The 17,635-nt window shown below is 49.4% G+C and overlaps 8 protein-coding genes across 8 annotated transcripts; 2 read left to right on the plus strand and 6 right to left on the minus strand.

The window, feature by feature from the left end:
- Positions 1-343: 343 nt before the first annotated feature.
- Positions 344-1,765, minus strand: N7511_009486 (pepsin-like aspartic protease; the record flags this gene model as incomplete). The annotated part of the gene is made up of 1 exon (XM_057131863.1): positions 344-1,765. The coding sequence occupies one exon, from the start codon at positions 1,763-1,765 to the stop codon at positions 344-346; it is 1,422 nt and encodes a 473-aa protein (XP_056979851.1).
- A 2,734-nt stretch (positions 1,766-4,499) lies between these two features.
- On the minus strand, positions 4,500-5,256 carry N7511_009487 (uncharacterized protein; the record flags this gene model as incomplete). The annotated part of the gene is made up of 2 exons (XM_057131864.1): positions 4,500-4,932; positions 5,051-5,256. 2 exons carry the CDS (start codon positions 5,254-5,256, stop codon positions 4,500-4,502), a joined length of 639 nt encoding a protein of 212 aa, XP_056979852.1.
- A 1,317-nt stretch (positions 5,257-6,573) lies between these two features.
- Positions 6,574-8,278, minus strand: N7511_009488 (FMN-dependent alpha-hydroxy acid dehydrogenase; the record flags this gene model as incomplete). The annotated part of the gene is made up of 4 exons (XM_057131865.1): positions 6,574-6,746; positions 6,813-7,482; positions 7,580-8,085; positions 8,146-8,278. 4 exons carry the CDS (start codon positions 8,276-8,278, stop codon positions 6,574-6,576), a joined length of 1,482 nt encoding a protein of 493 aa, XP_056979853.1.
- A 777-nt stretch (positions 8,279-9,055) lies between these two features.
- Positions 9,056-10,238, plus strand: N7511_009489 (3'-5'-exodeoxyribonuclease; the record flags this gene model as incomplete). Its single annotated transcript, XM_057131866.1, has 5 exons — positions 9,056-9,091; positions 9,151-9,328; positions 9,381-9,871; positions 9,940-10,130; positions 10,187-10,238. The coding sequence occupies 5 exons, from the start codon at positions 9,056-9,058 to the stop codon at positions 10,236-10,238; spliced, it is 948 nt and encodes a 315-aa protein (XP_056979854.1).
- Positions 10,239-10,701: 463 nt separating this feature from the next.
- On the plus strand, positions 10,702-11,629 carry yphA (tyrosine phosphatase family protein; the record flags this gene model as incomplete). Its single annotated transcript, XM_057131867.1, has 3 exons — positions 10,702-10,817; positions 10,879-11,107; positions 11,171-11,629. The coding sequence occupies 3 exons, from the start codon at positions 10,702-10,704 to the stop codon at positions 11,627-11,629; spliced, it is 804 nt and encodes a 267-aa protein (XP_056979855.1).
- A 1,081-nt stretch (positions 11,630-12,710) lies between these two features.
- Positions 12,711-13,769, minus strand: N7511_009491 (metallophosphoesterase family protein; the record flags this gene model as incomplete). Its single annotated transcript, XM_057131868.1, has 1 exon — positions 12,711-13,769. One exon carries the CDS (start codon positions 13,767-13,769, stop codon positions 12,711-12,713), a length of 1,059 nt encoding a protein of 352 aa, XP_056979856.1.
- A 250-nt stretch (positions 13,770-14,019) lies between these two features.
- On the minus strand, positions 14,020-15,679 carry N7511_009492 (uncharacterized protein; the record flags this gene model as incomplete). The annotated part of the gene is made up of 3 exons (XM_057131869.1): positions 14,020-14,715; positions 14,843-15,364; positions 15,416-15,679. 3 exons carry the CDS (start codon positions 15,677-15,679, stop codon positions 14,020-14,022), a joined length of 1,482 nt encoding a protein of 493 aa, XP_056979857.1.
- Positions 15,680-15,918: 239 nt separating this feature from the next.
- N7511_009493 (class I SAM-dependent methyltransferase) lies at positions 15,919-16,865 on the minus strand (the record flags this gene model as incomplete). Its single annotated transcript, XM_057131870.1, has 3 exons — positions 15,919-16,411; positions 16,458-16,744; positions 16,794-16,865. 3 exons carry the CDS (start codon positions 16,863-16,865, stop codon positions 15,919-15,921), a joined length of 852 nt encoding a protein of 283 aa, XP_056979858.1.
- Between the last annotated feature and the right edge of the window lie 770 nt (positions 16,866-17,635).

Consider the following 17,635-nt stretch of genomic DNA (forward strand, 5'->3'; position numbering starts at 1 on the left):
TGTATTGAGTTATTAGAATTGACAGTTGTTTCTATCATTAAAGTATGGCACGCCTTGTACATGAAGACATCGAACCATCTAAATGAAAACGCCAGCGACTTTTGTCAGGTAAAACAGAAATTTGGGGTATCCAGCAGAAGCGAGTGATATGTGCAGCTGATAAAACGACAGATAGACAGCGTGAACATATGCTGGGATGGGCGTGTACCCATTCGTATGGACAGAAGTGAATAGATGTGCATGAAGCGAGAGCACGTAACAGGTGAGCGAGAGTACATAATACAAGCGGATGTGATTGTCGCCAAATCAAGTTCGCTGAAAAAGAAACATGGGCTAAAGAGCTTCAGACGAAGAAAGCGCCGAGAATGACTGTGAACATAGACCAGCTAATGCCACGGTTGAGTGGTGCTGCGGAGCTGCCGGAGACTGTGGAAGTTGCGGCGGTGGAGGCGCTAGACTCAGCTGCAGCTTGGCTAGCACTGGAGGCAGCCGCCGCTGCGGTAGCTGAGGTTGGGGGTGCAGTGGATGTTCCATTGCCTTTGGTTGACCCAGAAGCAAGGGATCCGAAGCCGATCTGCGCATTGTCATAATCGAAAACGGTGTAGACGTTCTTCAGGAACACATCACCGACGAGCCAGGTGTTGACTCCATTAGATGCATAGCTGACAATGGTTGAAATGCAAGAATCCGAGCCTGATTCTGTTGGACTTCCAACATAATCTTCGGGTAAAATGGAGTATTTGACACCCGAGAACTCGAGCTCCAGTGTCACATTTGTGTTACATGGGATGATGTGGTTGCTGCCCGATGCAGATGAACCGGGAACAAGACCGAAGACAACTGCTGCATCATCAGGGGGAATTAGAACGTAGGTGGTTCCGGTGTCGATTGTAGCAGATTTGCCGGAAAGCTTGCAAGCTTTGCCATTCACGTAGGCGTCATCCAAGGGGATGTTCCAGATGCCCGAGTCGGTGGCAGTGTATTGAATGTCTCCGTCGTATTTGGTTGTATCGAGACCGCCAAAGTTGATCTCCCCGTCCTTGTCACCATCTGCTGCGCGGGACAGACTGAAAGCGATGAAGTTGTTCTTGATGTGTTTTCCTTCCGCAACACGATCCATAAAGGATGGGAGGTTCCACCCAGATGTGTGGGAGCGACCCAGACCGAGGATACCGTCGAATGGGTAGCTCTTGAAAGTGTCCGAGGCATTGTTGGCCTGGCCGAATTCCAACGAGACTTCGATGCCTGCAATTGAAAAAGTATCGGTTCCGAGTTGTCCAAGGACAGTGCCACTGCCATAGCCGAGACTGAATGTCGAGCTGTTGGAGACGTAGCTGGTCGAGGTAGATCGGTCGAAAGTGTGGTGTTGTGTGCAGACATCCTCGGTACATTTGGAGTCAAAGACCCATGTGTTGGGCGCACCAGTGTCGAGAGCCAACCACATTTCCGTCTTCTGTGAGCCCACCAGCACGGTAGAGAAGTAAGAGTAATCGGTTCCATCCTGATTCAGCGCAGCACTGTCTGCCATGGAAGGCGTGTGCGACTCGACAATCTTGTAAGTATCATCGCGACGAACAGGGTACTTCTTCAGGTCGAGAGTGGGGGGCTTGGTGACAGTGTCATCGATCTTGGCTTCAATCAAGCTCCATGGCATAAAGCGACGCTGAATTGGCTCCACGGTACCGACTTCCACTCGCAGCTCCCACGGATAGAAGGCGTGCACGCCGCTGAGGCAGGCAATGAGCAAACATGATGAGAGATGCATGATCCCAAGGAGGGATTAGGTGCGGGAAAAGTGAGCCCGCATTTGAATCGAGTCGATTCGAGGTTGTGTCCCTAATCAGTGGAGCTCGGGAGTTACGGAGTAGTAAAGGAAAGAAGCGATTGAGAGAAACAAAGATGAGAGAAACAAATATGAGAGAGAGACACAAAGAAGAGAGCAACGAAATGAAAGTACACGAAATCAAGAGGAGAAGCAAATGTGAGGGGGAAAATCCCCCTGGGCAAGAACTGTGGAGAACAGTTCGGGCTAGAGGAAACAGGGTCTAGTGGCGCCTGAACAGGAGCCACATGTTACTGTTTTGGGGCTACGATCAACTTGTCAGCCAAAGCTAGTGATCCGCTAGGCCAAGCTCAATCCTCAGTCTATGATAGCGCTAACTGCCAAGTTTATTCGAAAATCGTGACGCTTTTGGTTGCCTCGATTGGACTTTCTTTTCTGGCTTACTGTACAGTATTCAGACCATATCACAACGGTCTCCCGAGGTCTAGTTGAAAGATCAGAGTTTTCAGGAACAATCACCCTACAGAGAGCAGAAAACAAGGCCTCAAGCATCCGAGTCGACTGAAACTGATGCGTTCTACGGTATGTACAGTAGCACCAAATTCTTGCACAAATGAGCTCAAGCGACCTGTAGGATTGCGCGTCCAAGTCCAAAGGTCTAGAACTCGACACTCCACATGGGTCGAGACCCTGCACATCACTTGGCTTCGCACAAGTACCTCTGACTGGACAATTAGTTCGATTCGCATGAATGGTACCCTGATACCAAAATAAACACCACTCCCAATCCATTTGATTCTCATGTAAACGATGCACTATGCAGGGCAACGACACAAGTCGTTGGCTGGAACTAGGAGATCCATCATACAGATCCCAAGCCACCAGGCCCCACGTCGTCTGCATCCACGAACTGCGGATGTTTCAGATAGAGAGAATTCAGCTTGACCGTATAGAACACAATACTGTAGCTATGGTTCGGTTGAAATCTCCCAAAATTCTACGGTCGGGCCGATCCGATCGGAAAGGGGCTTGATTACTTCGAAGTCTTCTACAGTAGGCATACCCATAACTCGGAACATGGAGAGTAAAATGCAAGCAAACATGGACAGCTTATGTTTCTTTTCTCAATACATTTACCTGGAATGAATACCGCATCAGGCATATGGCTCCACAACTTGAAATCGACGCGAGTATAATCATTTCATGCATTGCTGTCGCCTACTCTGACCTCAATCATACATACCGCTTGACCAATGAAGTATCTCATCAGCACGAGCGTCACACGCTGCCATATCAGAAATGCTCCAGCACCACCAATAAGGTCCTGCCAAAGTCGCATTGTGCTACTTGAATGGAGTGATTACAATACCTACCATAATTGCTCATAAAGTAACCATGAACATCCAACAGTGGCATTGAGCATCTCAATTTGGCTGTGAGCCATTTATGTCAGGTGTAGAAGACCTTACATAGTCTAGACCTCAATTCAAACAAACAAGTCTATATTACCCTGTCCCAGCATAATCCTATCCAGACCAATGCATGTCAACCCTTTAGACGAAAGCCACGTCACAACATCACCAAGTATACAAACCCAAGCCATCGACAATCCAAGCCCGGCCACAAACAACATGAAACAACCCAAGAACGACGTCACATCATCCCTACACACCCCAGAAAGACCCAAAGACCCAAAGAAACCAAGAAAACAGCCTCACCCCTTACAGCCGAAACAACCCCAACACCAGCCACACCCTTAATCCCACCCTCACACCAAGAGACCAAACAAACCAACCAACCAACAAACCAATCCTCATCCCATCCACCACACAGCCTCAGAACAGCCACCAACCCAATTGATAAAACAATCAGATAATAACCACCCCATCCTCCGAAACCCCCCGATCCGGGGCTTGTCCTACATACTCCGACGCACCCCACAAACACCAACACCAACCCGTCCGCCCCGGCGCCGGGAAAAGCAACACCTCGGAACTGTAAAAGATTATCCCGGTTGATCGCTCGACATCATTGTGGATCTCCAGTAACGTTAACTTATATCCGGAGTAGGCATGCTCACTGTCCAGTGGTGTCGGGATCGGGATCAGGATCGGGACCAGGGATGGAGTGAGTCTACGGTATGTACCGTATAGAAACAGATACGGGTACGGATATGCCTCAATGGCGGGATACAGCTTTTGTTTTGGTGTCGGCACTGCAGGCTATGGCGGTGATGTGTGCTGTTGGAAATCGGGATTGAGTCCGATCTGTTTGGCGTAGATCATTGTGGGGACTTGGTATAGATGTGCCGAGGTAAGACGAAAATGCGGGTTCTTTTTTTTTAATTTTTCTTTAGGATGAAGGTGAAAGGAGAAGGTGGATGGGTGTGTAGATGTAGGTATGAAGTTATAAGTTATAAGTTATAGCCCATTAGAGATTCACGTTGGGATTTGATCAATTGATACAACCTGATATAGTTGCAGTGAATAAGATATAGAGAAAAAGTAAGAGCCTTGGACCGGCTAGTAAGTCACGGAAAGCAACTCTCCATGACAAAAGACAAAATAATACATCAAAACGCTAGTTCTCGCACAAAAGCAGCACCCGAGCCAAGCAGGCCCAAGTCATATCCAGCATCGAACCCGTCAACAGGAAAGATGGAAACAACATCAAGCCACGGCAAGGTAAGGGTAAATAAAATAAAAGAAGAAGCAATCTACTTCCTGACCTCCTTGGGCCCCATCACATCGTCCAAAAAGCCTGTCCAGAGCTCACGCATCGCACCCGGCTGAGCAGACCCGTTCTGCTGTCTGCTGAGCTCCTCGCCGACGCGCGAGCGACCCACAGCCTCGGTCAGCGAGAAGGGGTCCAGATCGACGGCGTGGTTGTCGACGACTTCGCTCATGGCGCTGGCGGCGACGTCGGCACCGGTACCGGCGACTGTGTAGATCTGGGGCTTCATGGGTGGGGCGGAGGGGGTGGAGGAGAAGGCCCCGATGGAGTGTGTTTCGGGGAGGACCGGGACTTGGATGCCGCGGTGCATTGGGGCGGCGTCGAGGTCGGCCATTGTGGGCATGTAGACGAGGTCGACAGTGGAGGTGTCGTTGCGGGCTTTGGAGGAGCGGGAGGTGTTGAATTGCCGGGGGGTGCTGGCTTGATGTTAGCTATTTGGTTCTGGTGGGGTGGAAGAATGAGGATTGAAGAGGATTGGAAGTGTGGCAGGTTCAGGTAGAGGTGTAGTTTTAGGTGTAGGTGGGAATGACTTACTCAGAGAAAGCGTTGCCGTTGATTCGGCGCATGGAAATGGCAAAGGCTTTGGATTGGAGCATGTCGTGGTTGGAAACAGCCTTGTCGGTTGTGTTTGCAGGCTGAGCGGATTGCACGCCAGTGATGTGTAGGCAGCGACGAGCTGAGGGGGCAGTAGGCTGCGAGAGTACGCGGAGAGCGCGGAGGGATGAACGAGGAGCAGACATGATGTATAGATAGGGTAGAGGATGTGAGTGGTTGAGTCGAGGGCAGAGGTGGGTTATAAGTCTCAAGTGTAGAACAGAGACTAAGTGTAGAGATCAAAGGTAGTGAAGAAGACAAAAGGGTAGACAGAAGAAAAAGGTCCGGAGTGAAGCTGTGCTTTATAGGAATTGTTGAGAGCTACGAGGCTTGGCAGGATGGACCCGCAGTGGAGCTGGTGAGAGTCCAGAGGTGTCGACGTCAACACTCACTTTGGTTATCAAGCAAGTCTAGAATGCACCGGCTTCCAGGGTTCGACCTGTGCGACACCCTGTTCGCATCTTACTTATCTCCCACGCTGCTGTTCTGGTGGTTCGGTGAATATCAAGGGAAGAGACGATCGACGTACCCGATACCTCCCCCTCGGGACTCAGTCTACCCCGTACCCACCAGAACACAGAGTGACAAGATGTACCCGGTACATCTCTTTCTCCGACTGATCATCGCTCAACACATCCAATAGTAAATACACCAGCCCACATAACGCAATTGCCTGATCTCCCTTCTCTCCAAACGGCCCGGACATAGTACTCTAACCCCCGGGTGGGACTATCAAATCCCTCTACGCTGAATGGCTGCCCACCCCTCTTCACAACTGTCGGTCAAGCATGTCCATGTAAGCCAGGAATGAATCCGGAATTGGATGCAAGTCGATTCTTCACTCCAGGAATCTGTGATCCCATGACCAGATCTAAGCATCAGGAGTGTTCCAAGACAATAGTTGGGCGAGTTAGTGGGTAGAGTGGAGCGGGGATCTACGCCTATTTTTGTCCATATTTCCCTATTCCCCTATGCTCTGCTCTACACCGTAGTCTTCAACGTGACAGTTCACCGTCCACCAGTGAACGGGACCATTTACCTAATAGACCAGGGGGACTGGTGCCTACGTGTTCACACAGGGCTGATCTCAAACACTAATATTCCCCGCGTGTCGGAAAGACCGGAAGATAGATACAGATCAGCAGACCCAGTTCAACTGTCTGAATTTTGTTCAGATCTTAAGGGGGAGGCAAGGGCCATAAGGCTTGGCATAGGGGAAATGTTCCTGAATTCCATCTCTAATTCTCGCCCCTGGATTTCGGGAATTTGAAACCGTTGGGGGTGATTCTGTGCCATATGGTCGGGGTTATACGCTGTATATCTAATCCCTGAAATAACCTGCGAGACAACCTGGGAGGGGGCTACTGCGCCATGCGGTCATCACTGCCAGTCGGGGGAGACCGACACTCGACAGTGTACACTGTACATCCACGACCCCCTCACTCTACCCTCCTTCACGAACGCTAAAGCTTCGCGCCCGGTCGCCGGCCTTTAGCTATGGCCCGAGCGTATGGGTGTGAGCGGGACGCCGGAACGAGGTGGTCGATGTCACCGGTGTGCACGAGATCTGGGGAAGCTTCCGCCAGGGATGTGATACCGACATTGCGCATGGCGGTTTCGAGTTCGTCTTGGATGACTGCGAGAGAAGTCGTTAGCAAAGCCACAACGACCGCGACTGTGAAGAAGTAACAAAAACACTCACTATCAACCAAATGCTCAACACCGTCCTGTCCATAATTAGTAGCAAAAAGCACACTCCTTCCCATGCCCACAGCAGTAGCCCCCAAACAAACAGCCTTGAGCACATCCGTCCCACGCCGAATTCCACTATCAACGTAGACCTCCAACCTCTCAAAAACCTCCGGACACCGTCGCTGAATCTCCAGCAAGGTCACAATGGACGGGGGACTAGTATCCAGGTTCCGACCACCATGATTGCTCAGCAGAATGCCATCAAGTCCAGCCTGAGCAGCAAGCATCGCATCATCAGCACACATGACCCCCTTCAAACACACCGGTTTGGAAGTCTGCTGCTTGATCCATTTCAAATCCTCCCATGTCAACCCCGGATCAATGAAGCCGGCCATGACGCGGCCTAGTCCGCCGCCCTTCTTGTCATTCTGGGCCTTGGAGGGAGACATCGGGACAGAGAGAGTCTCATCTGCTTTGACGCGTTCATCCGCCTCACGCTTCCCAGGCCAGGCTGCGTCAACAGTGACAAAGATTGCCTTTATATTAGGGTTTGCATTGCACTGCCGGAGAAGGGCGGCGGATTTGGCGCGGTCTCTGTTTACATAGAGCTGGAAGAAGAACGGGGTTTCTGGTGCTGCTGTGCGGAGCTCGTCCATTGTATAGGAGGAATTATTCGATATCTACAGCATTCGTCAGATTGGACTGCTTGTGTGGCTTGTAATTGAATGTCATATTGGGGAGGGGACTGGGTCTGTATGGGATATGTGATACACTCACGCCTTGCATGATCCCCTTCTTCCCACACGCCCGTGCAATGGCACACTCCCCATCCGGGTGAATCAATTTCGCCATCGCAGCCGGACTGACAAAGAGCGGGAGCTTATAACTCCCGCCCAGGATAGTCGTTGTTGTATCCACGTCTCGGACGTTTCGCAGCACGCGAGGCCGGAACCAGGTCCGGTCGAAGCAGGACTTGTTTGCGTCGCGCGTAATGAGATCTGTGGAGGCGCTGGAGTAGAAGGCCCATGTCTTCTTGCTGGCTGTTTTCGAGGCTACGTGTTCGAAATCGTGCGCGTTGATCAGGGTGTGCAGGGGCGGTTTCTCATGTTCCAGTATCACCGTGGGATTCTCTTCTGGTGGTGGTTGGGCCCATTCGGCATCGATTGTTGACAGGTCTAGGGTGCCTTTGAAATTTTGCGCAGAGAGGTTATTCTTCATTACGCTGGGCGCATGCACTTCTGAGTAGGCTTTTGTTGCGTCTCTGCCGGCGTATTTGAGGATTACTGAGATGTATGTTAGTTGGGTTTTATTTGGTCGAGAGGATTGAATATTGCAGTACTTACCTGTTGATCCCCCTGGATGCTCTTCCAAGAAGTCGGTCACATCCCACACTTGATTGTCGACCACTACCCAGCAATCGCTAGGGGAATTGTGGCTGGAGATTTGCTGGACGGACACAAGCTTTTGGTCTGTCATCTTGGGATGAGTGCGTCAGCGTGCGTAGGGGGTTAATTATATGCAGGTTGGTGATTCACGGGGATCCTGGCCGTCATTAAATACCCAACCAGGGTCCGGGAGAGCTCATCGGCCAGGTCCCCGGACTTACCCCGGACTGCACGGGCCTGTGGTTTTGTTGACTTTGTTTGCCATTTAGAGGATGGTTTTGTTTATGCTGTGTGAGCAAAAGTGCTGGTCAGTAAGATAATGACTTCAATTTCTACAGTGTGTCACCCAGATGGTTAATTTGCCCTATCGCAAGTTCTAGGGTCTGTTGACCAGAAGTATATACAGACAAGCGGAATCGGCGAACTCCCGACTGGCTTGCGGATTTCTCTCCGTGGAGACCACTTTCTGGCCTGGGTTGTAAGGCAGAAACCCAGCCACAGCCCACCGCCACAGCGGCTCCCTTAGTCAACACAAAACGTTCAACAGTCAAAGTATTTTACCGCCAACGCAATAGCGAGATTTCCGCGTGAGTCATCTGATGCAAAAAGCTGCCATTCATAGAAGCGCGGTGAATCTCTTGCGACGGAATATTACATTGCCTACGAGGGCAGCAGGGATCGATAAATTTCTCTTTTTAGGTTTGTCGCCCGGGGTGATATGAGATATAGTCCTGACATGGGACCCTAATTCTAGAAAGAACTCAGACTAAGCAATATCGCAGGTTTCAACAAAGGACTGAACTTGCCATCGGTCTCCTACAGCTCTGTTGAAAGACAAAAAGCATTCTCCACTTCCGCCCACTTCAAAATGGCTGAATCCACAAACACACTCCGATATGTCGATGTGCGTTGAGCATTCCCAGGGCTACAAGCCTTCAAAAAGCAAAATCTAACATCCTCCAGATCGGGATCAACCTCAGCGACCCCGTCTTCCGCGGTGAATACCACGGAAAGCAAGCCCACGAAGATGACCTGGACGACGTAATCCAGCGCGCAAAAGACGTGGGTTGTTCCAAGTTCATGGTTACAGGATCCGACCTAGTCGAATCCAAACACGCCATCTCCATCGCCAGCAAATACCGTGAGTCTATTCCCCCCACACCACCCTCCCATCTACTAACCCAGACCCAAAGCCGGCTTCTGCTACGCAACAGTTGGAGTCCATCCCTGCCAAGCAAAGCTCTTCGATGAATACCCAGAAGGAGCGCAAAAGATGCTCCAAGAACTCTGGACAATGACCGTACAAGCCAAGAAAGACGGGCTCGCCGTAGCCTTCGGCGAAATCGGTCTAGACTACGACAGACTTTTCCTCAGTGAAAAGGCACCGCAACTGAAATACTTCGAGGCTCAACTCGATCTTGCCGTTGAGATCCAGCTGCCACTCTTCTTGCATTCCCGGGCTGCCAGTGAAGACTTTGAAAGACTTCTCGCGCCACGAATGGCGCGTCTGCCCAAACGTGGTCTTGTGCATAGTTTCACCGGCACCCTGGAGGAGATGCATCGGATGGTTGCGCTGGGCTTGGATGTTGGTGTCAACGGGTGTAGTTTGAAGACCGAGGAGAATCTGGAGGTTGTCAAGGCTATTCCGCTTGACAGGTTGCAGATTGAGACTGATGGGCCTTGGGTATGTACATCCTGGATTCCAGACTGCGAATGATATGGGGCTTGGGCTGACATGGGGATGTGTTTTAGTGTGAGATTCGTCCCTCGCATGCTTCGGCGAAGCACCTTGACGGTGCGCCTGACCTTCCAAAGGCTGTCAAGAAAGAGAAGTGGCAGAAGGGTTGTATGGTTAAGGGCCGCAATGAGCCTATTGCTATTGCCCGCGTTGCTCATGTTATTGCGAGTGTTAAGGGAATTACCGTGGAGGAAGTTTGTGAAGCGTATGTTGTTACTGCTTTCTGCATACTAAATATCGCCGCTAATTGTTTTTTAACAGGGCTTGGAACAACTCTATCCGGATGTTTGGATTGGGTGAGAAGTCTGCTTGATTGCTTTTCATGGATGTTTGCTTCTAGGATAGACACCTCTAGATATGATATACCGCTATTGCATACATATTGTTACTTGATTGACAATGAATAGCTTGATGGCTTAGCTATTCTGCTGAGAATAATAGTGATTTAACATTCGTCTCAATTGTTCTGATCCTGTAGAAGTTTTCACTAGGAGTAAGCTCATAATAAGAACAAACACATAAGCCCACGCCCTCCGAATAGAGCAGTCCTTACTTTTAAGCGGGTATACGTATTTTGGTTGCCTCGTCCTATCTGCCACGGCCCAGCGATAAATTCAACCGATTTTCATCTCTCTCTCTTCTCTTTCTCTTTCTCTTTCTCCACGGCCTCTCTCGCTTTGAACTTTGGCGCTTCTTATCCCAACATCCCTCAACCGCTGTGGCTCGTTTGGGCTGATCTGTTGAGCTCGAGGCAAGCTGCAGCCTCAGCCTTCAGAATGTCAGAGCCAAGAGCGAACAACGACTTCGGTCAGGTTGTCCACGGAGTGTACCGCTCGGGGTTCCCCAATCTTCAGCACAACGGCCAGAATCTGCGTGGTATTCGTACCATCCTGTCAGTGCACAGACGGCGGTCTTGAATCGCGACACAAGAGAAAGCTGACAACCAGAAACAGGAAGCTTACAGACAGAGAATATGACGACGCAGAGGCAGATTATCTCATCGACCACGCAGTTCGCATCTTGCACCCACCTCTGCCGCGAGACCCTCTCCGTCCAAACGAAACTCCCCCTCGTCGCAACATGCAAAGCGAGTTGAACATGAACAGCGACATTGACAGAATCCTCGAGTTCGTGATCGACACCAGAAACCACCCCATTCTCATTCACGGCGATAATGGAAAGGTAAAGTCCCCTCGCACATTAATATCACAAAACAAAACCGACCAACCGACTAAGCATATCTAGCATGCCACTGGGGCTATGGTTGGATGCTTCCGACGTGCCCAAGGCTGGGACCCAGCCGACATCATCCATGAGTACCGACGATATGCAGGTGCAACTGCTCGCCACAAAGATGAGAACTTCTTCTGCGTTTACCAGCCCGGCCAGAGACTCCTGGAGCTTGCCAGCCACCTGAACATGACCGCCTGGGGCTCGTCGCGCGCCTCTGACCCACGCTGGTTCTCTTCTCTGCGTGAAACCGAGAGTCGTGAGAGTCTCCAGAGTCACCAGGGTACCCAGAGTCTTCGGGGTGGTGAGAACAACCAGAATGACCAGGGCAACCAGGACCAGCAGAGCGTCCAGAGTAGCCATCGCCGTCGCGATAACCGCGGCCATCGACGCAATCGCAGCCACCAGATCTCTCAGGGCAGCCAGAGCCAGCAGAGCCGCGGCGAGCGACACAGACACTGGATACTTTGGTGAGGGTGATGTGGGTTGGCGTTCTTTGGCGTGACTCTCTTTCTCTCTTTCGTGGCCCGTTTACTGATTTTGCTTTTCTTCTGATAGAACCCGATTATCCGTCAGGCATCTGAGGTTTTACTATGACAGTTGATTGCATAATGGAACATGTGAGGGATTACAGAGAAAGTTGGCCTGAACTACGGACGGACTGTTTGCATTTTTGATTCTGGCTTTTTCAGTTCAATCAATCAATCAAATCAAAGTACTTTTTACCTGTTGCAGCGTAGCTAGTCTCGTAATCGCGATGTAGGTGCTTCTATTCAGTTGAAGTAAGAACTCGTTCCGAACGCCTGATCGTGTCTACAAGTTATATAGTAGGGGCTGATTTCCAAAGCGAGGGAGAGGGTGGCAGATGTATTAACACAAAATATAAGAGAAGGTCAGGGCCGTACGTAGTGAGACCGATGAATTGAATGGTGAGATCTTAATGAGGGAGTTTGGGGTAAATGCATGAAGTTGATTATTGCACTCAGTCTAAGACCCAGGTGGCGTGACAAATGGAACTATGTTGCTTGATTTCACCAAGCCGTCTCATTGCCCATAAACTGTGCCATTGATGTATACTTAAATGGCGGATACCGAAGCATCCCTCGGAAACACTATATATTTTGGTGACTTTGTGAAGGACGAAGATGAGTAACTTGATCTGGAAGAGCTTGTTGAGCTATGGCATGGATACAAAACAGAGAATAACCAAAATATATTATATCCCATTGGCCTTGAAATAAAGTGACATACGAAACGAATAGACTGTCTATTTTATTCGAACAAAGCGCGTTAAATGTCTGCGTGGCTCATCCATTGTGCCTTTTTCAAGGGCATTGTCTCATCAAAGCCAATGAGATATCTTCGAGGCACGAATAACTGTGGGAGAGTATCTGCCTTTTCTGGTCACGGAGCTCAAGAATGACCTGTATGGGCTGAGAAAGCCTGAGTATCTCAAGCGCCTGTAAAAACCCCTACCTAGATTTTCAGGAACACGTTTGAACCCCTGGGCAAAGAATGATCTAGAAAGGAAGAGACCAGGAAGAGCAGACAGATCTCAAGCGGCAGAATTCCTACATAATGTATCCTTATCAATATCTTTCTCTCCTTTCTCGACAGGAACTGTCGACGCAACAGGCGTATCAGCACATTCAACCTGAACAATCTCATGCTCAACTCTCCCATCCCGAGACTCAATCACAACAGCGCTTAATTGATTGCCGTACAAGCACGCCGAGTCCAATCCAATCGTATATCTACCCAACTGCAAACGCCGCTTTGCATCATGTCCAAAGATAACCGTCGTCTTAGACGCCAAACTCTCCTGCAACCGATCCCATTCCACAACCCAGCCTTCATCCCCGAAAACCTCAGTTGGGGTGAACGCTTTTTCATTGCCAGTCTCACGAACCAGACTCCGGACATGCATTACAGCATTTGGATCTTGGTCTTCGAGTGGGATACCAGGAACGAGGCCTGCATGAGCGACGACCAGAGAATCACCCAAAGAGGACGTCAAATCGGCAGGTAATCTGATCCGCAAGATCAACGGCAACGAGGCAAGCCAGTCAATATGGTGCTTGGAGAGTGCCCTCGCTGTACTTTGCGTTGTCGGGCTAGCTTTCATCTTCACCGCGGGTACATCAGAGTTACAATTGTCGGGAATTTCGAGATCTGGGACACTAGCCTCAGCTGAGTTGTCTTCGGGGTTCTCAGGTGCGGCTGAACTACCAGTAAAGTCCTGGTGGCAAAATTGGCTATTTTGAAAGGTGTTGATTTCCATGACTGCATTCAACACTGCGTTTTCGTGGTTGCCTCGCACTGCGCTGGCTCCTAGTTTCATGGCGAGATCGACAACACCGGGACTATCGGGCCCTTTGTTGATTAGGTCGCCAACTAGTATGAGATGATCTCCTTTGCTATTGTCGAAGTTCACTTTGTTTAATAATGCTTCCAGGGATTTTCTCATCCCATGTACATCGCCGATGATGACCAGGCGGCCATTGGCTCCATTTTTGGGAGATGTTTGGGAGCCATGCGGGATGAGGCTAGCTGGTAGGTCTGAAATGAAGGTTGTTATTGGATATATCCTGGCCGGAGGCTTGGTCGAAGTCATTTCCAGATTTGACCGTGTTTTTGGAGGCAATAAAGGAAGCTGATGAGGTCAGTGAGTTGCTGCTGCATGATATTTGTGGAGTAACCGTGTTGGGTTTAGCGTGGTCTAGAGTTACTATACTGGGCAATGCCACTTCAAGCAGCATATACTGCATGCTTGGTATGAGGCACTTGAACTTGGGCATGTGATTTCCGCTGAGGTCAAAATATGTTTGGTATCAAATGAGTAACAGAACATATAGTACCAGGGTCTAAAAGACATCATACAGCATAATATCGGAATCGGGAGAGCCTATGTATTCCGCAACCTCCCAGGAATATTCGTCGTCCATCAAGGCATAGGAATCGCTAAATTCATTGTCATGCTCGAGATCGAATATCATGTCATTGTTCGCGCGAAGAGACTGAGAAGTTGCGATTGCAGAGTATGAAATATCTAGGGAAGTTTGAGTGGAGTCACCGGTGTCTGGGATTGTCTCGCTGTCAGGTCCAATTGAAAGGGCCTCAAAATCACTTTCGAGGTTGGTTCCATCCAACATCAATTCATAGTTTACGATGCTCTCGTCACTTGGCTGTGTATTGAGGATGTGGGTCGGGAGAGGAAGCTCGATGCAGGGCTGCTGAGAATGTGTACCCGAGGGACCCATTGGATCTTCAGGTTCATTAATCTCTGGTGGGAAAAGATCCGTAGGGATTACCCATATTCCATTTGGGGCAACTGTGTTTTGGCTAAGGTTCGTTTGCGCAACGCTCCACAGAGAGGAGTGGATTGCAGATCTGAGCCTCGCAGAGTGAGTGAATCCCCCAAAGGCATCCGGATTTGATGATTCGATATACTGTAGGAATCCTGCTGCTTGTGATCGAATGGAATGATTATCACTTTCCTCTATCATGGACGATATTGATTTTGTAATGATCGGGATTGACACCGCTCGCTGGTTCATGGCCTAGTAATAATTAGCTGCTTGGCTGCATGTGGGAATAAGACCGGCTAACTTCACGATATGTTGAATTGAACACCCCGGGGAACAGTATTGATAAGCTTCTCATTGTGGACTGACTTGAATTGCAAACAGTAGAATCCTTCCTAGTGTTGGCAATGACAAACCGTTGAAGCCCAAGATCGAAGAGTCGTACGAAATCACTCTGTGATCTCTGATTCCCGGAAATTTGGGTCAAGATCTCACTTTGTTTTGCTTGAGACATGATGTCGTCAGGCTTTCGTACAGGAACAATGTAGTCCATTGATTCGTCAAGGGTTTGTATCACGGCAATCACCGACGGATCTTGCTCAAAGGGATCTGTATCACGATTGGACTGTTGGGAATGGCTCAGGTTATCAGCATGAAAGCGGTATTCCAAGTGCATATCAATGGAGGTCAGAGTAAGTGCCGGTATACCAGGTGGAGAACACGCATCGGGGGCATTGATGATCACGGCGGGCAAGATCCAACGTTTGCTATGAATTGCTCTCCCACATTCTCTGCGCAAACCAAGCGTGAGACAACGAGGCCTAAACCTGCTGTTATTCCCAGCGGCCCAGTGTTTATCATCCTCCGTCTTGAGTGAAGCAGAAAAGCCGAGATCCGACCAGATCTAATAGGAAATGGTCAAAAGTTGGTAAGAAAGATCATGCCGCTAGCTTACATTTAGACCACAGAGTTGTGGCTCCAACCGCGAGACGAAAGAGGTCACATCATCATCCAAGCCCCAATTGCCGCTAATGAAAAACCGTAATTCCAGCTCCGGTGCTTCTGTGATCCATGTGTTCTCGAGGATTGACTCCGAAAATACGGTGGTAGTGGCGTGGCTTCGAGACTGGCTAAAGTTTGCGGACGTGGTCAAGCTCATCTGTAATTGCGACTCATGGATTCGAAGCAGACTTTGACCCAAGTTGACATTCTGAGTCATGCTGAAGGCATCTCAGAATTGTCGCACACAGTCAAGCCATGAAGCTATCTTTCTCCAAAGTCCGCGATGTGACGGTCAGGGCGGAAGGCACCAGCAGATTGACCCATGATTACGAGGCACATGATGTTCCTGTTTGGGACAGAAACAACAGAATGTTTCCAAAGCTATTCAATCTCGTATTTACCAAGTAAATTTGCAATATATGACCACAATCACGATTGGGTATCGGAAGATTCCAATCAAGGCTTCACAGCAATGCATCTCAATCCAGTGTAGCTAATCCACTGAGTTCCATCCTCCCGAGTTGTGCCATATCGAGTCATTCGAACAATCTGCTCGATAACCTTGTCCTTTTGCTCTTCGGTATCTAGAAGATCCAACATCTGAGCCCCAATGAGCCTCATGAACCCCTCCATCCCAGCGCTGGCCACGGGGTGAGCTTCCGACTTCAGCCCAATCGTCTTGATCTCAAACCCAACGCTCTCAAGGGCTTCCTTCATATATGCGTCGGATGGATAGAACCAAGGACAAGCTGCCTCTACCTTCTCGATGGGGACTCCCTGGTTGACAAGGGCAAACATAAATGCCGTCATCTTCTCCGCTGCGTTTCCATGTCCACACATCTCGAAGAAGAAGACTCCCCCGGGCTTCATAGATTTGAATATGGCTTTCAGTGTGGAGATACGGGTGATTTTGTCTCGTAATATCCAATGGAAGGCAGCATTTGAGGCACTGTATCAGTTAGAGTCATCCCATGAAGAAGCTTAAGAAAACTTACACCTTATCCCAGTTTCCGTTCATGATCTTGGGATCCTTGTTCAAGTATCGGCAATCAACAACATGAAACTCAGTTGACGTGGAACCGTAGTCCATCTTCTTGGCAGACTCTATCATTGACGGAGACGAGTCAACGCCGAGAACATATCCAACCCGTGGAGCAAATCTGCTGGTGAATATGCCATCTCCACAACCAATGTCAAGAACACGATCTGTGGGCTTAAATTCGATTCTCTCAACGAGAGTGTCGGCAAAATGCGATGCAAAGGACGCAGCTGCGGCATAGGTCTAGTTGTTGTCAATGAATGATATTATAAACCACCCTGAGTTGGCAAACCTCGGAGTCCCAGTAATCCTTTTGAGTCACCATAGCTTCTGCCCGGACGTGTGTTGGAGTAAGGGTCAACATTTTGAAATTCGAGGAGTGAATGGGATACCAATCTAGTCAGAACAAAGAGTTATGGATCCGCGTCTCTGAAAGGAAATAATTTTACGCAGGCTCTAACTGAACATAGGGAAAACCCCACCTTTTGAATCAAATCCAGCCCTTCATATTCCACATTGAATAGCCAATCTCCATGTCGTGTGTTTCCTTTCCTCGTCATTTCGCTCATTCCCGAATTCCATCGGCAACTGTGTATCTATTCAGAGACAGCTCGGCTCCAAAGTACTCAAAGTGGTTACGCTACCGCCACATCCCGTTGCAATGTCCACGGGCCCCTATCATCCCCCGATTGATTCACTTAGTGGCTGTTATTCTTTCATACAATCCAAAATACTAGCGGGAACTGCCAACCCATGGATTCGATCAGCACACCTATAGTTCATGACCTCAAGCGAACCTTAAGCTACGGCCACAACAATATTTACCACTTGGTATGTCGGTCACGCCGATATGGCTGGTTGTGTTTATGTACGTTTCAGCTAGCCATCTATGCTCAGATGACTCCTTAGTCACTTGTTCTACAGAAATATATTTTGACGCCAAATGCTTACCCTAACATTCTCTGATTTGGCAACGATCTCATATCGCCGGATGAAACATAGTGATCATATTTCAGCTCCCAAGATTCGACGGTGAAAAGTATACTGTGCCATGAGAGTTCCTTCTTTCCCCCGGGCCTCGGGCCGCAATGGAGTTCCAGCCCCCGATTGCGGCGGTCATGGAGGATAACAAAC

This window comes from Penicillium nucicola (assembly GCF_028828085.1).
Source record: "Penicillium nucicola strain IBT 29836 chromosome Unknown utg000010l, whole genome shotgun sequence".
Classification (NCBI taxonomy): Eukaryota; Fungi; Ascomycota; class Eurotiomycetes; order Eurotiales; family Aspergillaceae; genus Penicillium; species Penicillium nucicola.